Source organism: Copidosoma floridanum, unplaced genomic scaffold (genome assembly GCF_036245765.1).
Source record: "Copidosoma floridanum isolate Cflo_tuat_1 unplaced genomic scaffold, Cflo_Japanese_pri ptg000019l, whole genome shotgun sequence".
NCBI classification, from domain to species: Eukaryota; Metazoa; Arthropoda; class Insecta; order Hymenoptera; family Encyrtidae; genus Copidosoma; species Copidosoma floridanum.
Window position 1 is genome coordinate 9,531,648 of NW_028321896.1, and position 26,293 is coordinate 9,557,940.

The 26,293-nt window shown below is 43.9% G+C and overlaps 1 protein-coding gene across 2 annotated transcripts in view; it reads left to right on the forward strand.

Moving 5' to 3' along the window:
- The first annotated feature begins 883 nt into the window (after positions 1-883).
- The window catches only part of Rbp6 (RNA-binding protein 6), a 590,998-nt gene continuing 565,588 nt past the window's right edge, over positions 884-26,293 (forward strand). For both annotated transcript variants that reach the window (XM_089593560.1, XM_089593561.1), the window contains exons 1-2: positions 884-1,446; positions 6,084-6,124. In XM_089593560.1, coding sequence (XP_089449686.1) covers positions 1,379-1,446; positions 6,084-6,124 — 109 coding nt within the window. In that variant the 5' untranslated portion in view covers positions 884-1,378. The remainder of the gene's footprint in view (positions 1,447-6,083; positions 6,125-26,293) is intronic.

A 26,293-nucleotide genomic window follows, 5' to 3' on the forward strand; every position in this document is an offset into this window, starting at 1 on the left:
ACGGCGAGTGTGTTGTTACAATATACCTGTACACACGAGTGCGGAGGGCAACGCCGCCCTGTCGCCGTGACACTTTTGCCGTAGCAGCAGCGGAACAAATCGTCATTGGCACGGAAAAACACTGCCACCCCAGTCCGGTCGGACTTTACCCAGTGGACGCGCAACGCGACACACCGGCCTCCTCCTACTCCTCTCTGATATCATCGACCGGGGCGAGCCTCCCTTCCCGCACACGCTCTTTCTTCGCCTCCTCCTCCTCGGCCCTGTATACCTCTTTCGTCCCTTGTTTTCGTCTGCCAAGCCGGCAGTGGTGTCGTAGGTTAGGGGGAGACATGAGCCCCCCTGCACCGTCGTCGTTTGGCTCGTCCTGTCCGTCCGAGCGTCCCGTCTGACACTACTGGCCGCTGCAGCCCCAAAACGTACTTATTCATCCACCACCTCGTAGAAGTAGAACACGACTCTGCTGCTGTTGAATTGCTCCTCCATCCGTAACGGCTGCCGTAGCGGAGAGAGAGAGAGACACCCGGAGATCACGTGCCTGACCTTTTTTTGGGTCTTTTCGCTCACCCGATTGTTTCCGAATGCCAACGTGCATTTGAATTTTCGCAACCGGTAGTTTATAGGGCTGGTGCAACCAAGATACAAGTTTCACATGGTTACGCTATAGCATTTACACGTGATAAAAAATAATACATACGCATCCCGAGTGTCAGTTGTTTGTGCTACGTTTTTGTTTTTCATCGCGTTGCGCGTGGTTGTAAAAATACACGGGAATACATCATCGACGACGCGGGTGAATCGTAACCGAGTGCTGTAGTGGAAATAGATCGCGTGTGGTTTTTCCCGCCGACGAGCGAGCGATCGGTTGTTGAAAAAAAAGAAAAAAAAAAAAAAAAGAAAGAAAACGTCAACGACGGCTCGTCGAAACACCGCGAGCCGACTATAATACACGGGGGCGAATCTCAAACTCGCTCGAACCGTCGGGAGGGAACGATCCGTGGCGCGCTGTGGTGCAGTTTAACTTGTCCAAGTGAAGGAGAATAGTGTATGTGTGTCACAGTGTCTTTGGTGTAGCAAGTAATAAATAATAGTAGTTTAACGTACATAGGAACACAGAGACGCGGTTATCGCCAGTTTGGGTATACTTGATTGTACACACACGCCGCGGCGACGCACGTGCAGCTCACGCCGTTCGAACCAACCCCCGTGTACGCCATCGCACACGCATATCGCAGCAACAGTAGTTGGTACGCGCGGAAGGAGGATAAGTTGACATCGTACGCACAAGTGCCTACTTGTGGCGTGCAGTGATAAGCGAGAGGAGAGAAGTAGGATAAAAAAAAAAAAAAAAAAAAAAAAGTGCTTTGGCAGAGACGACATGGAGCCGCAGAGTCAAGAGCTCGTCGTGGCGAGTGGATCGCCGGCCGAGGTCCCCAACGATCCAGGGTTTGTACTTGTGGTGTTGTTCTATAATATTATGCGCCAATTTTACATATCTCACCCCTTGTTTGGTTGATCAGTGGTGCGACGCTTCGTCAATGAAAATCTGTGCGCAGTGCCTACCCTGGGTGTAGGGGGGTGGGGGAGGAAGTAAAAAAAACTTGTGCTATATTGCTCGTGAAACAATGTCCGGAAAACTTTGGTAGTTGAATTTCGCAGTAAAGCAGTGCGTGTGTCTTTCTCACCGTTTTATTGCCTCGGCACCGATCGAGCGCGACGACGACGAAAAAAATCGAGATGCTCGGAAAAAAAAAAGAATCTTATCGCAGAGGTGTCGCAGTGTACGGCGAAAAAACGAAAGCACAACTCGCACAGCGGTTGCATGTATATGTACAAATCCACGAGGTTCTCACGTGGTTCTCCCTGGTATTTCCCACCCCCTTGTCCAACTACCCATTCCACCCCCCTGTATGTGGTCCTTCATCAGACCTCCGACATGTCCTCCTCCTGTATGTCTACTTTGCGTACGATTGAATCGACCAGTTGATGGACGTGATGCTTTCAAGCTCCGAGAGTTCGAATGTATATACGTATAACTGTGGTGGCATCCCTTTGCGGCATAAGTGTGTATTGTAGGTCGAGCTCGAGACGACACCGCGCGAGGGATGAGATTTTCCGGACGGCGGCCAGCATTGGAATGCGGACATTGGGGACCACGAGTATACCCTAGCTTTTTTTCTCCCGTTCCATCACACAGTGTGCGTCGGTCTCTCGCGTCAACCCTTTTTTTTTCTGCACACGCAGCATATACGGGCACGGCGCTGGTACTCTACACATACAACGTATAAGCGCGCATCGGTGGAAGAGAGGGTGGGGGGGGCGAGAGAGCAGTCTCCTGCACGTGGTCGATAAGCGGACGGGTTGCGCGCGCGCGCGCCATCTCGCGAAGGGCGTAGGCGGGGGGAGGGAAGCGGCGCCGAGAGGAGGATGCATTCGGACGGTGTGTGTGTGCGAGGGAGGGATGGTGGTCTATACAGCTGGTACGGTGTGTGTAAACGTAGCTCCCTTGCGTCTGTGTGTCGGTATTGTATGTATATACGCCCGTGGGATGTTGCTGCCGTTGATGCCGAGGGGGTAGCCGCTAAATTACGATGCTGGAACACGTGGCTGTGACGCCGGAGATGTCTTCTCTCCCCTCCCTCCCTCCCTCTTTTTTTTCTTTCTGTCATCACGCGCGTGCTTCACCTCACCTCTCTCTCTGTGTGTCTTATTCCCTTTCGAAGGCTTCGTACCACGCATCGATGGAAGGGTTATTGGGAGGAACAACCTCCCCCCCCTCCAAAGAGGTACAGGGTTCGGGCGAGCCTATTCAGGGACCCGCCTGGGTAATTGGAATAGCTCCGTCGCGCGGGAGGAATTTCGGGCCTATAGGTGCAACCGTGCGCCATTGTATTACAGCCGTTACCTAATTAAACTCTAAGGATGACTGCAGTCGTTATGCTTTAATCAATGCTCCTTTTACGTCACGAGTAATTGTGTTGATGTGATCACTTGAATTTTTGTTGCTACTTTTTGGATGTATAAACTCTTGTTGGTCTCAGTAATTTATTTCCGAACCATCGTTAGGTTCAATGAACCGACACTGACATATTTTCCATCAAATAAACATACCACCAAGTATATATACATGTATATTCCACCTCCTCGAGCCAAAAGTTTCGTTAAACTGACCCCTTTGAAGCAGCTTCCACCGATAGTTAGTCCAGCATAAATATTGTTTCGCCTCGTCGGAGGGGGGCTGTTCCCGGTAACCTAATATCTCCGTTTAACGTCCGTAATCTTAACGTATGCAAAACCCGCCCGACAAAGGGGCAGAAAAAACATATAGAGAGGGAGGGAGGGTCCAGCTTGCCCTGGTCTACCTCCTAATAAATATAACCGCACGACCGCGGGTAGCTCAAACTTTAATCGAACCGCAGACGCGTGCACGTCACCTCCGGCCATATCCCTGAAATTCCAATGTGCACCGATCGATCTGGCTACGAACTAAAGCCTCATCCCTCCGGTACATCCCCGCGCGCGACACACGAAATTCCACAACAATAACAGAATCTCCGCGCGGCCTTCCCCCCCTCGCCTCCTACTCCTTCTTAGAGAAAATTGAGACGTCTTTCCCTCCCCCCATCGCGCAAGAACCGCATCTCCATCTCCATATCTCACTCGAGGGGAAATTGGCTGCCAAGGGAGAAGTACCAGCAAGCTCTGCACATCAGCAGTAGAACTCTAGGGTGTGTTGGTATAACGTACCGTGTTGTGTACGAGTGAGCGGGCCAGGCGTTGTACATGTGTATATATATATACATATATATATACGTACGTATAACACGCCACAGTCCTCAAACAACTAGTATAGGCGTAGAGCAAAGTAGAGTAGCAGCAACAACGGTCGGACAGTAGATACAGCCGAGTATGGTTAAACATCGCGGGCGTATATAGCATGGGTGTGGGTATATACGTATATAACGTATCTTGCGTAGGTACATAACGTTTTGCTTTACTTTGGAAAATCGATGCTCGCTGCAGTCGCTCTCCTAGCACACATATACTACCACTTTATGCTGCTATAACTGTCATATAGGCACAGCCGGCCCGTGCAGTGGCACGCAGTACCTTATATATAGGTATAATACGTACAGGTGCCTGTCATGCACAGCGTGTGTCCGACTCGTTCATCCCTCCAATGAGTCCATACATGTGTGTGTGCGTGTGTGGGGTGTACGCGTACGTGTAAGAGTGCGAGAGTCTCGCGCGTTAACCGTGCAAGAATCGTGATGCGGTGCAGCTCGCCTCGCGTTATCGCCGAAAAAGAGTTACGTTTATGCTGCTGGTTGATACGTATCTGTCTGTGCCCATGCATATTTCCAGCAGCGCCTCCCAGCCCATGCGTGCATCGCGTTACCAGCTTAGTGTGTGTGTGTGTGTGTGTGTGTGTGTGTGTGTGTGTGTGTGTGTGTGTGTGGGTGTGGGTGGATCCACCTTCACTATGAACCATCCCCCGTTCGACCGTACGAACTTGCGCCGTGACGCTGCGTATGTCGACGGTGGATATAGTTTACAGCGCATACTTACGGGTGCGAAGTTATCTCGAGTATGCGGAAGCGCGAAGCTTCGCGCTAGTGCTCTATTCTGTATTACATTGTAAAGCGACGTACTCGCACTGTATATATATATATATATATATATATATATATTATATCATAGTGCTCTACGTCCGGCTCCTTTGATAAGGGCACTACTATGGGCACTTAGCACTTGGAAAAGGGACAAGGAAAGGGATGGGAGGCCTCCCATTACTGGAAGGGGGGTAGGGGGAAATTAGGCAATTTTTGCTGCGAGAAGGTCGCCTAAACCCTCCTCGAGGAGCATTGCGTGGTGAAAAAGCACATGTGAAAAATCACAAGAGGTACTTGCCCGAAAAAGTCGCACTGGCCGGGAATCGAACCACTGTATATTTATGTATGAAAACACCTCGTAGCAATAGGCATCGTGTGATGTACTTACTTTTGGTTCATTTTTTTTTGTTTTTTTGTTTTTTTGTTTTCAATGCTGTGAACTTTTGTGTTTGCGGGGCCGTGACTACGCGTGTATAAATACTTTTCATCAGATCTGGAGAATAATCGTTGTTGTGATTTTTTTATTACAGCGAAAATTAATTTTATTCTTTTGGATTGTCTCTCTGTTTAATTTGAGACAGAAAAGGTCTCTCGCAAGGTTTTTTTTTTTTTTTTTTTTTTAACCCAGAGTCAGTTTTGTTTTTGTTCCGATCCTCGGAGTTTTTTATACCCAAGCGGTACATTTTCACGAAACAAATATTTGTGTTGAAAAATGAATTTTAAAATGTCTCGTTTGTCAAAATTCGCCCAGTCTCCATAGTTGGGTTGGGGTTTTTTTTTTTTTTTTTTTGTTTCGTTTTAAAAAAGATTTCGTTTCACTTCGTGTCGGTTCACAATCATGTGGTGTGAAAACAATTATTGTCTTGGAACCGTCCACGTCCTAAGTCAAATATCGACTCGAGCTCACGTTTTTTTTATGACGTTGTATACCAAAGAAAGCCAAGGTGACATTATTACCCCCCCCTTCCCCGTCGTAAAGATATACACCACCACCACCAGGCAGTAGGTCGCGGGAAATGAAGTTGCCAAAGTTTTAAGTGGTTCGTCCCTTCTGGGTTGATGGCTGATGGTTCTCACCCTGTCTCTCCGCGCTCTCCTGTTCTTCCTCCCCTGAATCCTACTACCCCCAAGGGCCAGAGGTGATGTATATGCACGTACACCTTGGACCTACACCGGAGAACGAGGAGAGCAGAGTTGCACTTGTCACCGGGACTGTGCGATCTGGTAGGATCTCCCTGATGTGATACTCGTAATCGATAATTTGACGAAATATCGCGTGCTCGGTGCCCTTTTACACGTACGCGCTTCCGTTGAATACACGACAAAACAGGCGTTGACTCGCAAAAATATAGCCAAGCGAAGTGATATCGCTCGGATGCATGATTTCCTTTGACGAAGCGTCGAAAGTTGGTGGTGGGACCAACTCGTTAATGAAAAGGATGCTGATTGGGTTTTTTTTCTCTGTTTCAGGAAAATGTTCATCGGGGGATTGTCTTGGCAGACTAGTCCAGGTAAGTGGAGAAAGAAAAGAAAGGAGCACATTTCACCAAAATATCATTTCACTTTGTCACCTGCACTTTTGAGTGTAAGTCTGATAGGTACATGCACACCTACACCAACATACCTGTTACCGATTAAATTCTAATCTATTAGTAAGCCGCATGTAAAAGTTATCAAAATTACTATGTAAAGCTTGTTTCTTTTTGTTTACAATGTAAGTAAGGAGGTGAGAGCGTCTCGATACGGTGAGGGGTGAGGTTTTCCCTTGCGGACGGAAATCTCGATTTTTATTTTCAAACATACGATCGGGTACAAATGTGGAACGGAAAAGAGGAAGCAAGCTTGTGTTATTGTTTTGTATACCGGAAGCAACGCGAGTTCTGTCTCCACGGCCCAAAAAAGCGCTGTGAATTGTAAAATAAAGCCGTTTGTGTTTCTTGGTCCCAAAAAGTCTCATTTTCCCCCGATGCGCGTCTCAACAGCACCGGTACCCATTCTCGATTCGGCTGATTGCACGGCGCTCTTTTTCTTCTTCTCTTTTTCTGCGTCTCCCCCGCTTCTTGCACGTTCGACCGCCTTTCTGCAGTCGAGTCTCCTGGGGAGAGGGGGACAAAGATCGCTAACGCCACCCCGATGTAGATCGATGCTCTTCTCTCGCCGCGGGCTAAAAATATTGGCGTCGAGCCCCAATTCCCTCTTTTTTTTCACTTTCTTTGGGATTTATTTTATACTTCGTATTGACAGTGAAAGAAAAAAAAAAAAGTGTAATATGATGATAAAACGAAAATGTTTGCTCCGGTGGAGATAAAAGTTGACGAGCTCTCGGCGATGCGCAAAACACAAAATGATTGCTGATATCTGACTGCTTAAGCATAAAAAAAAAAACACCTTTCAAGAGAAAGCGAGAACCAAAGCTATACAGTAGAGCACTTGGACGGGAAGTTGTGAAAAATACCTCCACGCGAGATACGAGGGACAGAGGCAGGTTGTATTTATGTTTACTCGAGCACAAACCACGTGATCTAAATATGTAAAAAAAAAAGTCACAAGGACGAGAGATAAAAGAGCTCCTCTGGCTTAGCCGCCTCAACGATCAACTCGCTTTGTCGGAAATGCATAAATGAGCATTTCACACACAGCAGAACGTATGAGATGTTTTTTTCACTTGCACCAAAAAAAAAAAAAAAAAAAAAAATTGAAGCATACGCAATAAAGCACTACTTAATTGAGCTCCAAAAATGTTTGCTCCCTCCCGAGTCGCTGGGGACTTGATAATAATATATATAATACAGTATAGGTGTACATGCAGTGGGTTGATGAGCGCTAATGACACTCTCTTGCGAGCGAGCGCTCGACGACGGACAACGACGGAAACCATGAACGGGACAGGAAAGAGAGAAAACCGAGGGGCGGTGGGGGAGCCCGCGTATACGCATTATGTACCTTTAAATTAGCTTCGCGCGCGGGAAATCTTGCCGAGAGAGACACGGCGCGTCAAGGTCGATTACGGTAGACGAGAGAGCGGTTGCGTTACTTTACGAGTTGCGTAATGTTATTTTTATCTTTCATCTATACACAACATACCTGCCTGTACCTGTATATATACATTATCCTCCTTTACATTTTGTGTATATAATATACCAGCATGGTTTTGCCTGTATACGAACGAATAAACACGCATGATTATTATGTACGGGCTCCCTCGAGCCGCGGAGCGTGATTCAAACGTGATTAATCGAGGGGTAGACGCGACCTCGAATCCATTATCATCTCGGGGCTGTCCCTCTACTCCTCTGCTTCTGCACTTAGTGCCAAATTCATTATTAATTTCGGTATAAATAAATTCCGAGGAGTCTTGACATAGTTCGCGAGATGCTGCCGCGCCAATGTAGCGGCGGTGCTGATGAAACTGCTGAATAATCGAGAGTTTAAGGGACGCGATGTCCAAAATTTTATACCTGATGCGTGTTTTTTCTCTTATCTCTCTGCATCCAGTCGCTATGTCGTTGTTAACAAAAAATAGGGTCATCGAGCTCGAGTTGTGATCGTTTGAGTAAAAATTTATCATTTACAACGAGCTGGTTCAACGTGCGAGAGAAAATAGGAGCGGAAGCAAAGCAAAGAGAGTGTCCCCTTCGTGTGCACGAGCCATACGGGCACTTCTTTAGCTTCCTCGGCTGCTCGGGGAGCGGGATGTAGGTGAGCGGCGGTACCTACGAGGTGACAGCGGGGCACGACACCACCAGCGAGAAGATGAGCTTCTTCTTTTTCTTTCTCGCTCGTTCGTTCTCGGGCCGTTACACATATAGCGAAAATTTAGGTTGCGCTTGGGTAACCGATTATCGTGCTTGAATGGCCGCCAAGCCTGCAATGGCTCGCGGCTGCAGAGGCGGCGACATCATCGGCTATATATACACAGCAGCGTCGTCGTCCGGCTTTGGCCTTGGGTATATATTATTATACACGATCAAAGACCGTTTCTGTCTGTCTATCCATCTGTGTGTAGGTGCATCTAACGTAGTGGTATATTGCACACGAGGGCTCTATAAAAATTATACTCTAATTATTATTATTTTTTTTTTTCAAACAAACGCAATATTCTTAGTACGATCCTTCGATAAACCGAATGGGACATCCATTTTTACCCACACTCTGTCCTCTAATACAATGGAAATAAATTGTTTTTTGTTTACGAGTTTAAAGAACAATAGTTCTACCGCTCACTTATGATACGGACAGTGGCTATATTAGTCTGCACCTAGACAGCCTGGCGCACATTTATCCGTATTTATAATTAATATCAAGAGTGCAATTTTAACCCAACCACCGAGTGAATAACTAATAAGATACTGGTGACGAGCCCCAACCCACGAGATATACACCAAGCGTTTGTTTACTTTTTTTTTTAAATCTAATATTTTTAACAAACAGCCAGCTCTCGATTGTTTTTGAAGTAAAACGAGGTATTGTAATGAGCAATTTCTTCATTTCTTTTCATTACCTACGCAAACACTACATCTTCGCATGGAACCACAAAAAAATGGCACACAATCTTGAGCAAAAAAAAGACAAAGAGCGAGTATAGGCGTGTGTGGCCACAATTGCCCTGGTGAAATGAAAGAACACTGTAAAAAGTACCGGTGCGTGCTGGCAATACTTTCACGCAATCACGTTTCCTTTTTTTTTTTTTTTTTTTTTCTCCCCGCGTAAGTATACAATATTATACATACAGGCACCGTGTATGACATGTGCGTGATATATGTTTCTCCATTACGCGGAAACGAGACCGTCAAGCGGGAAAAAAAAACCGCGGCTCCGTTGCACATTATATATAACATCGACCACACACACGTGTGTACAAACAATCCGCAAAGAATAAGTCAAATTCAGCAAGTATATATATATATATATATATATATACACGTAATTATCCTTCATACCCATATAGGCACGCTGCATCGGTTAGTACGTATATTATAATATACAGTAATTGTTGTGCCCGCGTCATGTACACACGTATACCTACGTAATGGCATATAATAAATATGTTACGTGGCTATGGATAAAAGTGGGGGTGATGGGCAGCTATAGTCCGCCGGAAAGATCGATTGGCCTCGTGCATCTAAATATATATACCTGTATATGTTCCCGCTTGGGTCGCTCCATTCGTGCACACTGACACGTTTTCCGACTTGTCATCCGTCCCCGCGCCCCTGTCCCGCGAGTCCATCTTCCGCGGGGGGGGGAGAGATAACTATTGCATGTGTATACATATACATGCATGTGCCAGTATAGCCCATGGACTTTGAGAGATAGGCCTGCACTCGTGCGTTTGCTCATTCGGAGGGTGGAAATATATGTCGATGTCACTTTATGCTCCGCTAGTGCAAGTAATTTTGGATGAATCAACGGTAGGAAGGATCGGAAAAGTAGCGTGCCTTGAAGAATATATTGTTTTTACATTCCGTGACTTTTGTATCGTCAACACACGGTTATTTTGAAAGCGACTCAATAGGTGAAGAGTTAATGTATGCTTTTTTTTGGTACAACTAAAAAAGTCCGTGTTGTCTTGAAAAACAAAAAAAATAAAAAGTGTTAAAAAATGTACTCTTACGGAGCAGCTGTGTTTTGCCCCTTACGAAATAGTCCCCCCTTCAGTAATGTGTATTATTTTTAAACATGAATAGGTACCTACGTGTCGTGACCATTCACTGTTTTAAGATCCATTGGGGAGCGTCACTCGAAAGGCCATACCTGCTTGCTGTTGGCTCGAATCAACCGCACGCAAAAATAGATAGCAGAAATAGCATGTGAAAATCAATGCTTGATTGCCATTTGTAAGTACAGGTATATATTTATCAAACCCATTCATACCTACACTAAAAGCGCACAGAGTGTTGTATATGTTGTTTTTCTCGTCCATTTAAAATAAAAAGGAAGAAGTTGGTAAATGATATGGAAAAATAGAAAAGGAGGGTCGGGGAAAAATAAATTTTCCCCAGAATTTCATTATGCATCCACGGAAGCTCTTTTTAAACTTCTCCCTCTTCCCTCTACATTTATATATATATATATATATATATATATATATATATATATATATATATATATGTACACAAGCATGGCGAATATTTTTCGCGCAAACGCCACACGCGATCAATTAACCGCGTGAGCTCTGCCCGGCACACGAACAGGTGCACACGTGTGCCACTGATAGGTGCACCGTACAGGCTATACCATACGTGTTTTCGCGATTGTGTCTGTCTACGTCCGCCTGTTTCTGTCTGGCCGCTATATTGCTTTTACTACTGAATTGCACACGAATCCCCCCTCCCAGATGCACACGCGTATCTGTAGCACCTGGTTTTTGGCGTTAGACAGTCAAAGTGTACAACAACTTTTTAAATTGTACGGTCTCACTAACAAAATAGTGGACTAATGTTACATGCTTTGAGAAAAAAAAAGGTCCCATCACCGAGGTAATTTTGCAGTTGCAGAGCAGAGTCAAACAATATTGTTGCGCCCAATTTCAATCCCCCGATGCACTCTAGTATATATAGGTAATAATCAACAATAATCGGTGGGGGCAACAAATAGATCAAAGGACAGATAAAGAGAGCAGCAAAGTGCTTGGCGTATTAGCGAGCGGCTATCAAATGGCGTTCAGGGTTCTTCGCCTCGGCCGAGCGCCGCTCGTTTTATCATACCAATACGGCTGCCAGACGCCCGCGTCCGTGAGAAGAATAAGTGCAAGAAAAAAAAAATAGTGCATTGCAGCTCTTGGCACATACATAACGGGTGTATACCTACTGTACATGGCAAGTCAGTGTTGTATAAATGAAGCGCGGAGGAAGGGAATACACACGCGAGTAAAGTGTACGCGCTCATTAGCGTTTATTTGCTATCGTTACATAAGTCATCCCCCTCCTCTTCGCTCGCTGCTCCACAATAACTCGTCTACACGTTGTACACGCTCTCTTCTGTACTGCAGAGCGTCGCTGTATCCGTGCCTATACCCGCATTTGCTCCATTTCTCTCTCTTTTTTCGCTTCCCAGCCTGACCCCCCCCCCCCTAACCCTTCCGACACTCTCGTGTCTCTTTCTGCTGCCGACCTTGTCTCTCTCTTTCGCCCGAGATTTTCTTCTTTCCCCCAACCCTCGTTCCTGTGCGTGAATATACGCTTGTTGCTGCGAGGTGTTTAGAGAAATTAGAAACGAGCCAAACAGTCCCCTGTTAACGTTCGGATGGATATTAAACGAGGATACGTCATTTATGCGCGGGGCGCGTGCCGGCGCGATTCTCGAGTGTTTTAAATAGCGCCTTGGATCCCCTTTTGACGTAGGCGCTGAGTGTTTTTGAATGATTGACGTCTCTTTTTTTTTTTTTTTTTTTTTTTTTTTTTTTTTTTTTTTTTTTTCCTTTTCGACTACACGATGACGACGATGACTCGTGTTATTGTTGTCCCATCGGCCTTGCTGTTCCTCTTGGGTGCCTACGTATACGTAACTGGGAGGGAAAGAGCGAGACTTTGTCTTCTTTTGCGTTTGTAATGTTTTTTTTTCTTTTTTTTTTCTTTTTTTTTTACGTTCACGTGTACGGCGTTTGCATGAAAATTATATATTGTACGCGATCTAGTTTCGCTTGGAAGCACGGAAACACGGACGAGTTGGGTATATTTGTTGAGAAATTGTTGCGCGCGATTTGTGCAGGTCACGAACACAAACACACACGTGATATTTCCTTGGGCGTTGCGTATATATGTTGTGTGTGCCATAACGTGCCATTAAGTGAAACTTGCATCGCTTATGACAATTATGTGTATGTAAATATATTTTTCCCTCTCTCTTCTTCTATTGCGAGAAGAAAAAAAAAAACTTGCTTCTCCGTAAAAGTCAATTGACATGGAAATCAGTTGAATGTTTTGTCTGAGAGTGAACATATATTTATGTCGTAGAGCGAGCTTCTGTATTGATGTTTGTAGAGCCGTAACGCATCCACAGTGTTTGAAGTATGTATGTTTTTTGTTTCACGCCCGTCTGATTGATCCACTATTTGAGATAAAAGAGGAGAAAAGCAGCAACCTCAATTGTAATTTACCAACTTTGGTATCGCTTGCACTGTAGCGTCGAACCGCATGAATCTCCTCGATTTTCTCAACGAGCCTCTTTTACCTGTACATTTTAAAAACAGATTGCACACAATTTGAGTCGATCATAATATTTTATACGAGTCTTACGTAATTTTAAGTCCCATGCACGTTGATGTGTCGTGCACAAAAATATCTCGTATTTCGTACAACTATTTTAAGTAAAAAAATACCTGTGAAAATTTTTTTATAATTTCGCCAATATGTGTAGCATGGTACACTTTGCACAAAAATTTTTAATCAAGTGCACGTGCAATGACATAAAACGAGCCGCGGACGCCAATACGCAGATTACATGTACAACGATAAAAGAAAAATTGTGAGTAGCGATCGGCAACGGAGCAATAGACAGAAACTATCTCTACACGTGTCATTATATCGTCTACTCTGATGATTACGTAAGAGAGCAACTTGAAATAAAACAAACCGATTTATTGCAGTGCTCGTGTATATTGTTCGTTCCTAATAACATATCGGCCTTTCCCGGTAGTAAAGATACCGGCGTCCCGAAACATCGCTGTAATCGTATACGGGAATCGGACCAAATTTCGGAAGCTGATGTTCATCTTCGCCTGTAGGAAAAAAAAAAATTCTCGACGAATTCACAAATGATATTTAGTTCTGTTATTAAAAATTTGCACAATTTAATCAACTTTTGGTATACAATCTAATGACCCATGATGTATTATATAATATATTTGAAATGTGGTTGGATTAGTTCGCAAAGTCCTGAAATTCCCCTGCTTCAACCATCACAGCCAACCAATACTCCGATCAGAAACCTTGTACATCCAATCAACAGTTATAAAAGAACCGATCATCAAACACATATCGCTCTCTTCCATATACGCCGGCGTCGACGTCAAGTTCATCCAAGCCGTACGCGCAATTATATTTTACTGCACACACGCATACGTACATATGTGTGTACAGATATTGGCACCAATTTATCGCCTACGCATATATACATATATGTATAATACGCAAATGCACCTCGGCACGCAGGCGCGCGTGTTACGCGAGCCGAGCCTTGGGACACGTATAGCTTCATTCCCGCGATATACTTACATAGACGCGCGGTATCGGTGCATTATTTATTGGCCTCTATACTTCCCTCGAGAGAATATATATATGTATAAATATATTTATATTGCCGTCAGGGGCCTTCCAACTCTCCTTTTCTGACGCGATAACGAGAGAGCAGCCGCTTCCTCCACGTCTGCCGATCCGATCCTATTATGTACGCATTACATAGATTCTCCCTTCGATTTCTGTAGCTCGTCGATACAACGCAAGAGAGAGAAAACGCCCAGTCACGGGATTTCATCTCCTTCGGAACGCATTTAATTGGCCGCTCCGCAAAAAAAAATCGGCTGCGCGACGCATCGAAATCGATCGGGTCTGTTAATCGAAATATATGTATGTATACCTACACACATGCAGCGCGACACACACGATTGTATATATCGCACGCGTACTCGAATTGGAGAGGAAGCGCTTGTGTAAATACATATATATATTATATATATATATAAATATATATTGTACACATATACTGCAGTAACAGCAGCAATAGCTTTACAACGTTCCCATTGTCAAAGATTAAACGAGGTCGCGTGCAGCAGCCTCTCTCGCTCCGCCTCTTCTCTTCTCTTTCTCTCTCTCTCTCCAGCTGATGCTGCATTCATGTGCCTCTCTCGACGACGTCACTCGTATACCGTATGTGTAACATCTTCTACATGCTGTGTATGTACACGCGTTCTTGCGCGCTCTGTACCATATACACGCCGGCGATAAAATTGTCACTATTATACAACAACGGTACAGAACACTGCAAGCTCTAGGCTTTAGATCGTCCGTGTGTATGTGTATACCTAGACTATCGACAGCGTTATACAGTACGTCGTCGACGTTGTGCTAGCTCTACTTTATTTTTTAAAATTTTTTTATTGTACTTTACGTATAAATACTACGTGTATGTATACGTAGCCTCTGTTTCTAGCTGATTCCGTATAGACCCACATTGAGAGGATGACCTGCTACTGCTGATGGGAACTGATGCACTGCCGTCGCACTACATAGTCGAGCCGTACACGTCAATCGATCTCCTACATGCCGATCTATATCTCCTGAATAATACATGTATATATATACGTGTACAACGTGCGAATGTCCTCTTTCCGCGAGCTCAGCTCTCTGCCGCGCGTGGCTATAAAATTACATCTTATTGATGTGATGGGGAATACAGTTTCTTTTTCTCGTTGCTTCTGCCGATGGTGTTACCGATCGTTGACACTGCGCTTGCCAATCGAGTCTCGACTCGAGTGTCCAACATCATTCTTTTTCTTCTTTTTTGTTTGTAACGCTTTTTTTTTTTTTTTTTCTCCAAGTGTCAGATAAAAGTGGCACTCGTTTACGATGGTTATTCTGGTTTACCATCGTTGTTACAGATAAATTAATCCCATGGTGCTGCGATCGGTAGTATACGATGAAAAATAATACTGTCTGTACGGTTCGTTGCACGATCTAATGTGCCTCGCTTTTGTAAATTCTCGTTTGTTCAAAAGGCCGATTGATTGCTCCATAGTATAGTAGCAATATTCCAACTTAACAATGGGTAAAAAAAAATCGGTATGTTTTATCATCATCCGAATTTATTTTGACGTGCGCAATATCACGCAACAGGTCTTACATTATATTCCATTCTCCAAGCCATTGTACGTATCTATACGTACGCATGTTATGTACAAACACACTTTGTGATTTTTGAGCATCAGCTTATCTATATAGGATTCAAAGTTGCGTAAATATAACGATCACGTGTACCCGTACATCCGCATAATAGCGCGGCGGTGCGACAAAATACACATAGAAATATACACATTCCGGACGAGTATAATAGTTATGCGATTGGACTCTGTAAGGACTCATCGATTTTACCCCCGCCCCTAAAGCTATAAACTTCTCACTTGCTGAATAAAGTTGTGCTTTACTTGGTACACACTAGCACCCCCCCCCACCCCAAACTATACGCTTATACATATTTTACGAGCGTATATTCTTCCAACCTCCTCATTTATATTTTAAAAAGTGCCACTCGTTCAAGTAGACTCGATTTACGTAAGCCGATTTATAAAGCTGCAAGTAATTTTTAAAGCTCCATCGATCGCAAAGTGCCGTACAAAACTATCGATAGTTATACTTAATTCCTTGGATTTCATGCTGATGTAAACTGTTTATTTATTTTTTCCCGCTTTTAAACAGCATGTGTATATCCTTTCGTAAAATAGTTATAATCGTTGATAACGCACTCAAAATTGTATGGATTAAATTCCAAATGACGCGTGCGCGCCGCACGAAATCCGACACCGCTCCAATTAGAATGTACACCTATTTTCAGGGAAATTCAATAGCCCCGTAAATTCAACAGCTATCAATAACAGTTATTACCACGACAAACATAAACCGATGGTATTACCCCGCGCCATCCGTTATTACGCGCTAAAATAGCCACCTACCCTCTTCCCCCCGATAATGTATATACTATATATTACACGCGCTCCCGACGAGCTAATGTTTAAATAATACCGGCAATTAGCTTGGCTTGGGGGGTGTGTATTTATTATACGGACGTATTAACGGCAAGTATTTAACACGCGCTCAGAGCGTTGTTATTGGGGAGGGATTATTTTTATTGGTAGCGCTGATCGCTCGTAAACGCAGTCATGCACTTAACCCTCGCTAAAAATACACGTCAATTTGACTCATCTCACGTGCACGACCATTCACCAACAGTTTCTATTTCTAATTTTCGTAATACCGTTATTTAGAAATCACATTTCGGGTATAATGGATTTCAGAGCTAATTACCAAAGCCATGCACGGGCATAGTGGTTGTCGCGGGAGTAGGACACTTTGGTGGCAATAAACTTCGATCGGTTAGAAAAAAAACAAAAACCTTTGGACGCACATCACGAATGACATTATCCTTCGGTCTCGTGATTATGATAAATCGTCGAGCTCCTGGCACTTTGCTACTCAATTTCCCCCCAAACGAGTAGCAATGGACCACTATTTATACGACTCGCGACAACAGAGGCACCACCACACTTAATGCGCGTCTATACAAGGGGTGGAAAGAAGAAAAGGAGGGAGCCGGAAGTAGACAACAGGTAGAATTTTCATCCCGGGATTTTTTCCAGAGAGAAAGAGGAAGCTCTATAAGTATATATACTGCGATCCCCCCGCGTCTTCTTCATTTTCGCCTCTCTTTTTTTTCGCCCGACTCATCATCCGCTTTCTGGTCGCAGGCCATGAATTATGCATGCCCCCCTCCAACGCGCTCTGCAGTGTCACTGTCTCCCGAATCGAAGAGAGCTCGCGCTGCATCATCCCACTCAGACTCTTCTTCGTGCGGTCCGAAAAAAAAGGTGACGGTGTCGCGGAAGGGAGGAACGGAAGCCCGAATAATGCAATGTGGAGGGATAGATTTTCTTTTCTCCTTCGTTCACTGATCACCTTTATTGTGCGCGTTAAAACGAAACTGCACTCTTTTTTTTTCTACTTGGACGAATCCTCCTTTACAGCGCCTGTTCGAATATAACGTGAAAAAAAAAAAAAAAAAAAAAAGTTTCCAAGCTAGTTGCAGCGTCGAATCAAGCGATGATTCGGGTGATTAGGGAGCGAATGAGAGTAGGTACTGTGCTCTCTCCGCTCGCTTCGGAGTCTGATGCAATTCAGCGCAACTGCCGGCACAGGCTGTTCTATCCGCTCCCCGGACGCGTTGCTATTTTCGAGCGGCAACCGCTGCCTCCGGGCACTACCCGAGTCGTTTGGGTCATTTTTTTTCATTTTTTTTATTCCAGGCTGAGTTTGAAAAATAAAAATAAAAAAATAAAAGAAGCTCCTCGCGAGAGGTGTCACGTTGTCACGGCGGTCGTGTAATTGAGATCATGAAAATCATCGCAAGGATAAGCTCTCTGGGGGCAATTACGGTGACGCGTGCGTGCGCGGGGAAAAATGTAGGACGCTGATGTATACATGTTACAAATTGCCGAGTAAATATTCAAACAGGGCATGCTCGTCGCTGCCTGTCGGTGTGTACAACGTGTGCTCGTCTTTGCCGTACAAAATACCGTACGTTTTGTAAAAATTCATTGTACATATACGGAAAAAGAAGAAAAAAAAAAAAAAAAAATTAATGTACAGTCGAAAACATATGTATTCAACACCGATTGCGAGAAGATAGCTGCGGGTAACAACCTGTAATTGCGTATAGGCGTCGCGTGAAAATCCGTACTCACACTACGAGCGAAATAATCCCGGTGTATATGATGTACCTATACACTTTATTGCTCGTGTACCTATATTTTCCTCTTATCGGAAGCAGAGACCGTGTACCTATACACGTATGATATTATATCCTCTGCTCTGATGCACGAGGCAGCGAGAAAGAAAGGGGGGTAAAGAAAAAAACTCTCTCGGGGGGCTTAGACCACTGCAGGTACATACTACTGTGCATTTAGAATTTACATGTTATACATTATTCACGTCTGTGAGACCACGCTCTGGAAATCATTATTGGGCTAGTGGTGGAGGATAAGAGGGACTACTCTCGCGATTCGTTTAGCCACGAGAATCTCTCGGTATACAAATTTGAATACTTCGGCCACTGCTGGTGCATCTTCCCCTCCCCGTTTTTCCTATACATGGGTCTCGTTCCCATTTATTCACGTACTAGAAGAACATACCAAGTTGGTACTTACCGAGTGCATACACAGAAAATATAAATTTCCCACCGTGCAAGTAACAACATATAGATTTATAAGTACACGTGTGGATCTTTTGCCCATGTCTTATCAGAGAGCGACTGTACACAAATGTAAAATACAAGATGATATAATATACAGGCTCCTCTCGACGATATTATCAACATAACGTCAGTATGAATGTTTACATGGATACTTCGAGCTCCTGGTGGCGCTTTGAGCTCCACGGGCACAACGTGCCGGTCCACTTGTAGCCTCCGACTGCGATGACGAGGAGTCCGCTACAATCGTTTCTCGTCCTTGATTAGCTCCGTTCATCTCCGCTCCCTGACGGTCAGTACATACCTATTACAGTACATGTACGCCCGCACGCCTCTACGTGTATAACATGCAAGCTCCATCGCGAGAGGGGGAGCTTTAATTACGCAACTAGGTCGAAAGGGGCGCCTAATTTATCTGCGACGCCGTACGTACCGCATATATATATATATGTGTGTGTATGAGTGTAGGTACTTTTGTAAGGTAGGCGAGTAGTATACGTAGTGCTGCTGCTTGTTAGCCGATATTATTTTTGTTGTTGTAACATAAGGCAGTGCCTAGTAAGTAGGTATAGTAGAGGCGGTAGCGCATAGTTATGCGTATAATACAATGGAACCGACGAGGGGGTCAACGACTCAGTCTCTTTTCTTTCTTGAGCGGTGGTGTGCCACTAGCGTAATTCGCGTGACTCTTTTTCTTCTTTGCCGGCCTGTTTTTACACTGCATGCAGTACACCGCAGCGTCGTTTTCCATTACTGTCAATATAGTGTTTGTGTATTATATACCATTAGGTGCGAAAAATCACTATGGGACAATCTCTAGAATCCCTAAAATCCCTAGAATCCCTATAAACGATGAAATCCTCTTTTAAATGGCCAAAAACTCGTGTTCAGCACTGGTGATTGATATACAGCATGATTTTTTTTCTTTTCCATAAATTCAAGTACTTATTTATTTAATTTTTAATTATTTAATGATACCCGACCAAGTATTGAAATAACTGCAGGTGTCTCATTGTACTTGGCAGCTATATGCTTAAACGGCAGTGCAGATTATATACACATGCAAATAAATACAATTTAATAAGTAGTACCCACTTGCACGGATACTTCAAATCGAGTGGAAATGACGTTTCTAGTAATTTCCCCAAAACTCTACTACCAGAGCAGTATACAACAAAATTACTATGGGTATTATTTTCGCTGGCGAATCGAACAACAAACGAGTAATCATTGAATCCGTTATTGAACATATAATATACGTAAACAGAAAAGAGGATGTAGGTGTAAAATGTACTCTCGTGCAAGAAACGTCATAATTTCGAAATAATTGAATTAACAAAAACAACAATGGTAACACGCATAAGCTAAAGCTTGAAAATTATAATTAAAGGTTAATTGTCGTCCCTGCGTGAAAAGCTGAGCCCTGCCTCTCTCGTCGTTGCTGGCTCACTTTGCTCCCCGCGCAAGTATATACTTACCAGTAGAAATTTGTTTGTGCGTTAACCAGCTTAACGACCACTACAGCGCCAACCACGAGAGAGCAACTAGTAAAAACTGGTATATGTGTTTCTGGCTCTCCCTCTCTCTCTCGAAAGAGAGAGAGAAATACCCTACCGTTCTTGTATATAACTATATCCAGCCTACTTAGCGACGGCAATGTTCTCAAATTAAATTTACTCCTCGAAATTACGCCCGAGCTCTATTCTAACGAAAACAGCGTGTGCTCTTCTAAAAAGAAGAGAAAAGAAAAGAAAAAAAAAAAAAAAAAAAAAAAACAGCTTACGACAAAGAAATTCATCTCTCACCAGTCCTCGAAGTGCCTCTTATCTCCCTAGCAAACGTCTCCGTCCTCTGATGTATACGTGTACACACAAGCCCGAGAGCTTAACTCCCCCCGCCCTTGTCCAGATTTTTCTCTACTCGAAGATAAGTGTACAGCGGCACGTCGTACAATCTCGCTTCCGTGAAAAAGCACTCGACACTCGACAATACGAGATCCAAAGTTAAAACACACACACACATATATGTAATACATGGGTAAAATATTATACATACGGATGCGCGGGTATCGCGCAATTATCAAGTACTCCACATGTCGCTTACCGATACCCGGCAATACCTTTTCATATTGAACTTTCGAGCGCGGCTTCAGCATCCAATCACCCGCGTCCAAGTACACCCTGCACGCACATCCCCGATTGAAAAAGTCAAGCGAATATTACCCTCTTTGATATTAAACCGCGCTATACGGCAACCAAAGAAAAAAAAAAAAAAATCTCCTTCCTGCATATGTATACCTAATACATATAAAGTACGAAACAGGTACACGCAGCGGCTTATCGGGCCAACAAATTCGCGAGGAGGTGGAGGCGCGTGTCTGGCGTGATTCATCCGGACAGAGGCCACCTTGTAGCCTCTTTATAAACACAAGCCGAGTCCTTATCTCCTTCTCGCGTGTATACGCAATCGTTGCGTAAACGCCTCCTCTTATCTTCCTCTCGGTCCTCCCGTCCCTTCTGGTGGATTCATGTTTGTTGTCGTTCGCGATGCCGGTACACGGAGAAGAGGAGGATACCCTCAAAAGGAAAGCAGCTGCTTTTGCCGGCGACTCGTGCCATATTCTGGGTTGTATACCTATATAATACTTATATAGCACAGACAGACGTGCGTGCGTCGAACGCCAACTAATGGAACTACATACGTCCGAGATAAGATACGGGCACACGCGTGTATATACATATACATATACAATTATTATATACACACACATCCCATAAACGTAACATACGCAACGCGAGTCTATTTCTATTTTTTACATTTTATTTACATATATGCACATATATAGATACACATTAGATATGTGTATACTGCAATTTTGCAAGCGCTCGATCAAGCAATTTTTTATTCCACTCGCTCGTTTCTATATCAACATAAGTATGTCCGATAGGCATACACATACATAAGTACACACACGTATGTATACATACGTATATATATAAATATTAGTGCAACGATTGCGCGGCTCATCGCGCTTTGATCTGTCGCGTCTTCTGCGACGCGCGGTACGATTGACATACGGCGTAGACCGGCTTTTGGTATACCTATATAATATATCTGCGTCTATATGGATTTGTGTATGAAAGGACGAGAGATGAGAGTTGGTGCGCTCCTTGATACTGGTCTGGGGTAAAAAGACAAACCGATCGATGAATTATGATTCATGTACGCATATGTTGTTCATAAATTGAGTTCCTTTTTTTTCTCTAATTGTAAAGTTCAAAACGATCCATCTGCGTGCTCGAGCAGCAACAGATATACATGTATCTGCAAAGAAAGTGCATTCTGGTAGAGGATGTGGTTAAACCCCTGGTAGAAAAGCCGAGAGGAGAAAAAAAAAAGGCTGGCGAGACGATAACGGGGAGAGAAATTCCCCGGAGAAGGAGTTGGTCCTCCGGAGGTACAGCTCGATCCCGGCCGGAAGCTGCGCATCTCGAGACCGGGAGCAGCAAAAGGGGACATCGGTCAGCTTTCGTTGTACCATGTAACGGAGAGTCCTGGCACCGCGAGATACGAGCCACGGCTCTTGTCAAACGGGAAGGGAGGAAATTGTAGCTCTACTGGACCAGTATAGAAATATATATATGTGAAGCAGGGGGTTATTGTAGTGTCTCGATGGGATCCAGACCTATACCTATGTATAATCATGCATATTATTGTATCTAGTCTGAAAATCCTTTTTCGCCTCTATTACAATTGGCAGCAGACACGAATCGACAACCAAACGAAAACGATGCTTATGAATCTCGTTATCTTAATTAGAAGAGAAAAGAGGATGCAGTTCATACAGTTCATCATCAAAGCGCTGAAACCAGGGACACTTGTACAATAATTATCATCACCAAACGCGTTACCGCGTCCATATAGCAAAGAATCGGTCGGCTCCCAAATATAGCTGCTTCAACCATCCCAATATAATTATAGGCACACACACCACACGCATCATAGAGAGCGAGGAGCATCAAACGCATCGGTATTGGACTACACTAAAGGTTCTTCACCCCATCGCCCGGCTCATTTTTTGTTATTTTTCGTTTCTCCTCGCATACCTACTCACCTTTTTTTTTTTTTTTTCTCGTCCCCCCCTCCTATACACACTATCTCTCCGCGTGTCACCGGCTTGTGTTCGCGCCAGATGCTCGTCTTCTTCTTCTTCTTCTTCTTCCTTTCGACTGCAGTGCGCCTCCACCTCCTCTCTTAACACGTGTTCGCTCGGGGGCTCCCGTGTACAGCATCAGCCTCCGCTGCACAATATACTCACACACGGTATGTACAACAACGCGAATAACAAGAAGAAGAGCAGGGGGAGAGGAAGAAAGTCGACTGTGGGGGGGGGGAAGGAGGCGCGAAAGATGGATCGGTCTCGATGCGCCGAGCACAAATGTTTATTGCCACCGATGATAGCTTGAATTATCATCATCACCTCGAGTCTCCCCCTCCCCCTCCCTCCCCACATATACCCATGTATACCTATTACACGCATCTATCTGCTTTTATAAACACACGCTTGTCGGACAAGATTTAGGATTACGTAATCCTCCCTCCCTCTTTCGCGCGCGTGGGATCTCTCGATGTGCGTCGTATGTATACGTGTGAGGCTGTCTTCTTGTTTTTATGGTACATATGTATATAGGTACCGTTTGACGATGAAAAGAGCCCGCCGCCGGTGGCTCGAATTAATTGTAGCCGTTGATAGCTCGATGTCTGTTTTATACACTGTATGAGCTCCTCCTCCATACAATCTCGTCTGTTACTGTTGTTGTTATCTTCCACACTCGTCCCGTAGACAATATATTTATACCTACCTGTATGTATATATACCTGTAGACCTCCGTGGTTTCGTCGACGATTTGCCGGATGATTGATCGACTCGCGGTATTGCTCTCAGGTAAAATTATTTCGTTCGGTCGAATCGAGAAATAATTAATCACGCACGTCTTTACTCATATGTTTGTCCTTTATTTCCCGAAGCAACGATTCCCCATGTATAGGTATAATTTGTACAAACATGTTTATATACATCCCCGTTCTGGCAATTGTATCTGTACCCCTCGCGTGTGTGGATTATCAACTGCAGGCCCTAACTCTCTCTCTCTCTCTTGGGGTAAATTTCCATTTCCATCAATGTAACGTGTACACTCTTCATATCTCTCGGTATAACAGGCATACAGATATATATAGTTTGGCAAAACGGACTTTGCTGTTACAACACTATATGTATTACAAAGAGAGAGAGAGAGAATTGGACCATCAGCGACGTTTAATGGGAAACTCCGCTTCGAGGGATGAGCTGTCCCGAAAGGGATCGTGTATACCCCCTTGCTCTGCACTATGTATTATATTATGTATGTACCTATAAGTACAACTGTTCTGCAGAGCTGCATCCATGCGGCATCAGTGACTGCAACCGCATAATCAACGCAGTTCCAGAGTCTGAATTGAATCGACGTACATATAACGTGTTAAAAGGGCTGCTTTTGTTTTTTACTAATCATGTAGGTAATGAGTTCATTTAAATCGAGTAAAAAAGATGCAATGCAACGAATAAACTATAGATAAAAACTGTGAATGGATTGTGAAAAGACAAAAATTGTCATGTTATGCATTTGTCCATGTAGCACGACGCATCGCATTTTTTAAAATTTTATTTACAGTACAACCGAAAAATTAATTATACTGTACCCCACTTAAACGGTAAAAAGCATACATGACACTGAAAGTTCTTAACAACTGCGGTCAATATATGTTAAAAAAAGAGTAGTAAGCAGGTAATTCCATACCAATCGTCCGAGGCTAATTTCTCATTTCGACCCCCTGACCTGGATATATAACAATGCTATTTGATAGTCCTTGGGACGGGCACGCAAAATACACGCGCACACGCATCTCCGCAACAATGCCGACCTACACGAGGAACAAAATTACCTGTACCATCGTAAAATTTATTTGTAGAAAAAAATAAAAATAAAATGAAAATAAATAAAGAAACTCGTGCGAGTTATCGGCACGCGATATAAAGTTACGAAGTGTACATGTAAAAAAAAAAAAAAAAAAAAAAGAAAACGATGCACTCGCGTCTTGTTACTCAATTATCAGATGAAACTCGACGATTTCACGGGGCGAGCATACACGCGTGTTTCTTTTTTTTTCTTTTGTGATGTTACTCAAACCGAAGAGTTGACGCCTTTCTGTTTACCTTACAAGTTTTCGCGTTACGCTCGCCCAAAGTGTTTGCCCGTGAATTTGCATACTCGCCTCTCGGGAGCACCATTTGGATTTTTCGACACCTGCACGCGGGTGCTTCCTTACTTTTCCCTGCCTATATTTGATGAGCCACGTTAAGCACACCACGAACTGGGGGCAAACTTTCTTGGACTCTCTCTCTTTCTTGTAAGTATATCCCCCCCCCTGCCCTGTTGGTGTTCCATCCGCATTGCATCACGCAGGGATGTATACTTACGCGGCCGCCGTCTCTTAACTTTTGTAACGCGCATCGCGCCATTACGGCCCTCCTCCCCCGCGACCTCATCCCCCCCCCAACATACATACGTACGGACCACTGCGCTCGAGTCGTCTTTTGTCTTCTTATTTTACGGATATGGAGGTACTCCCGCGGAAGTTTATCATTGTTTCGCCCGAGGAATTCCAACCAAGTACTGCAAAGTATTATCTCTCAGCTCCCTCTTTCTCTTCGCTGTGGGAATTCGTTTGTTTGTTCGATTTCGCCAACTCATTGTTGGCTTTTTGGCTATTTTTGTGATGCCTTTTTTTTTTTTTACGAAAGAACAGTACATTGGTACTTTGCAAAATTCACCCCCAACTCACTTCTCCTCCGTCCATTTTAGCAAAGTTCACCGTGTGTTTTTACTAGTGGAGCAAATGTACTGTATATACACGCAAATGTTGAACGTATAGAGCCGCGCATCAGCCACAAGTCCCACAAGAGAGGCGTTATACTTCCCACTGTATAAGTACGTGTAACTTTAAAACCACGGTAGCGGCGTTCATACATGTAAGGATGCGAAGCAATCGCGGGTGAATCTCGAGAGTAGTAGTATTATTATGTACTTATCGACGCGCACCACTGCTGCTTCTAAGATTATAATCTTCGGGAAATTTGCATATACATATTAATCATCACTGTGCAGGATGCTGCAACACATGCTCGATTATATATATATGTACTTACGTGTAGGTACAACTACCGGATCTAATGTGTAGTTTAATATGTTGCGATTAAATTTTGGATCTCCGGGCGCAATAGGTGCCTCTCGGTTCATTGTTTATTCCCATTCGTTTTCTCGTCGCTTTATTTAGCAAATCGTATCGAAAGACGAGAATTTTCATTGTCTGTGTCTCTATCTCGCGTTGACACTTTTTCTCTGATGATAATCACGACGCGAGATGACGCATACGTGAAACGAGGGAAATAAAACTAATCAAATTGTCATACTTTTATGGCCGTGCGCGTCGTATCTCAGAGATAACGAGTCAAAAATAAAGGAAAACAAACAGTAGATTTTTTTTTTTTTTTTTTCAAGAATTAAGAATACTTTCTATACTATATGTTTATTCTATATGGATCGTATATTACGTCGTTCAAAGTCCATCACTCGATTCACGCGCTTTTATATATATACGCGAAAATAGACCCCGTCATATCCGTG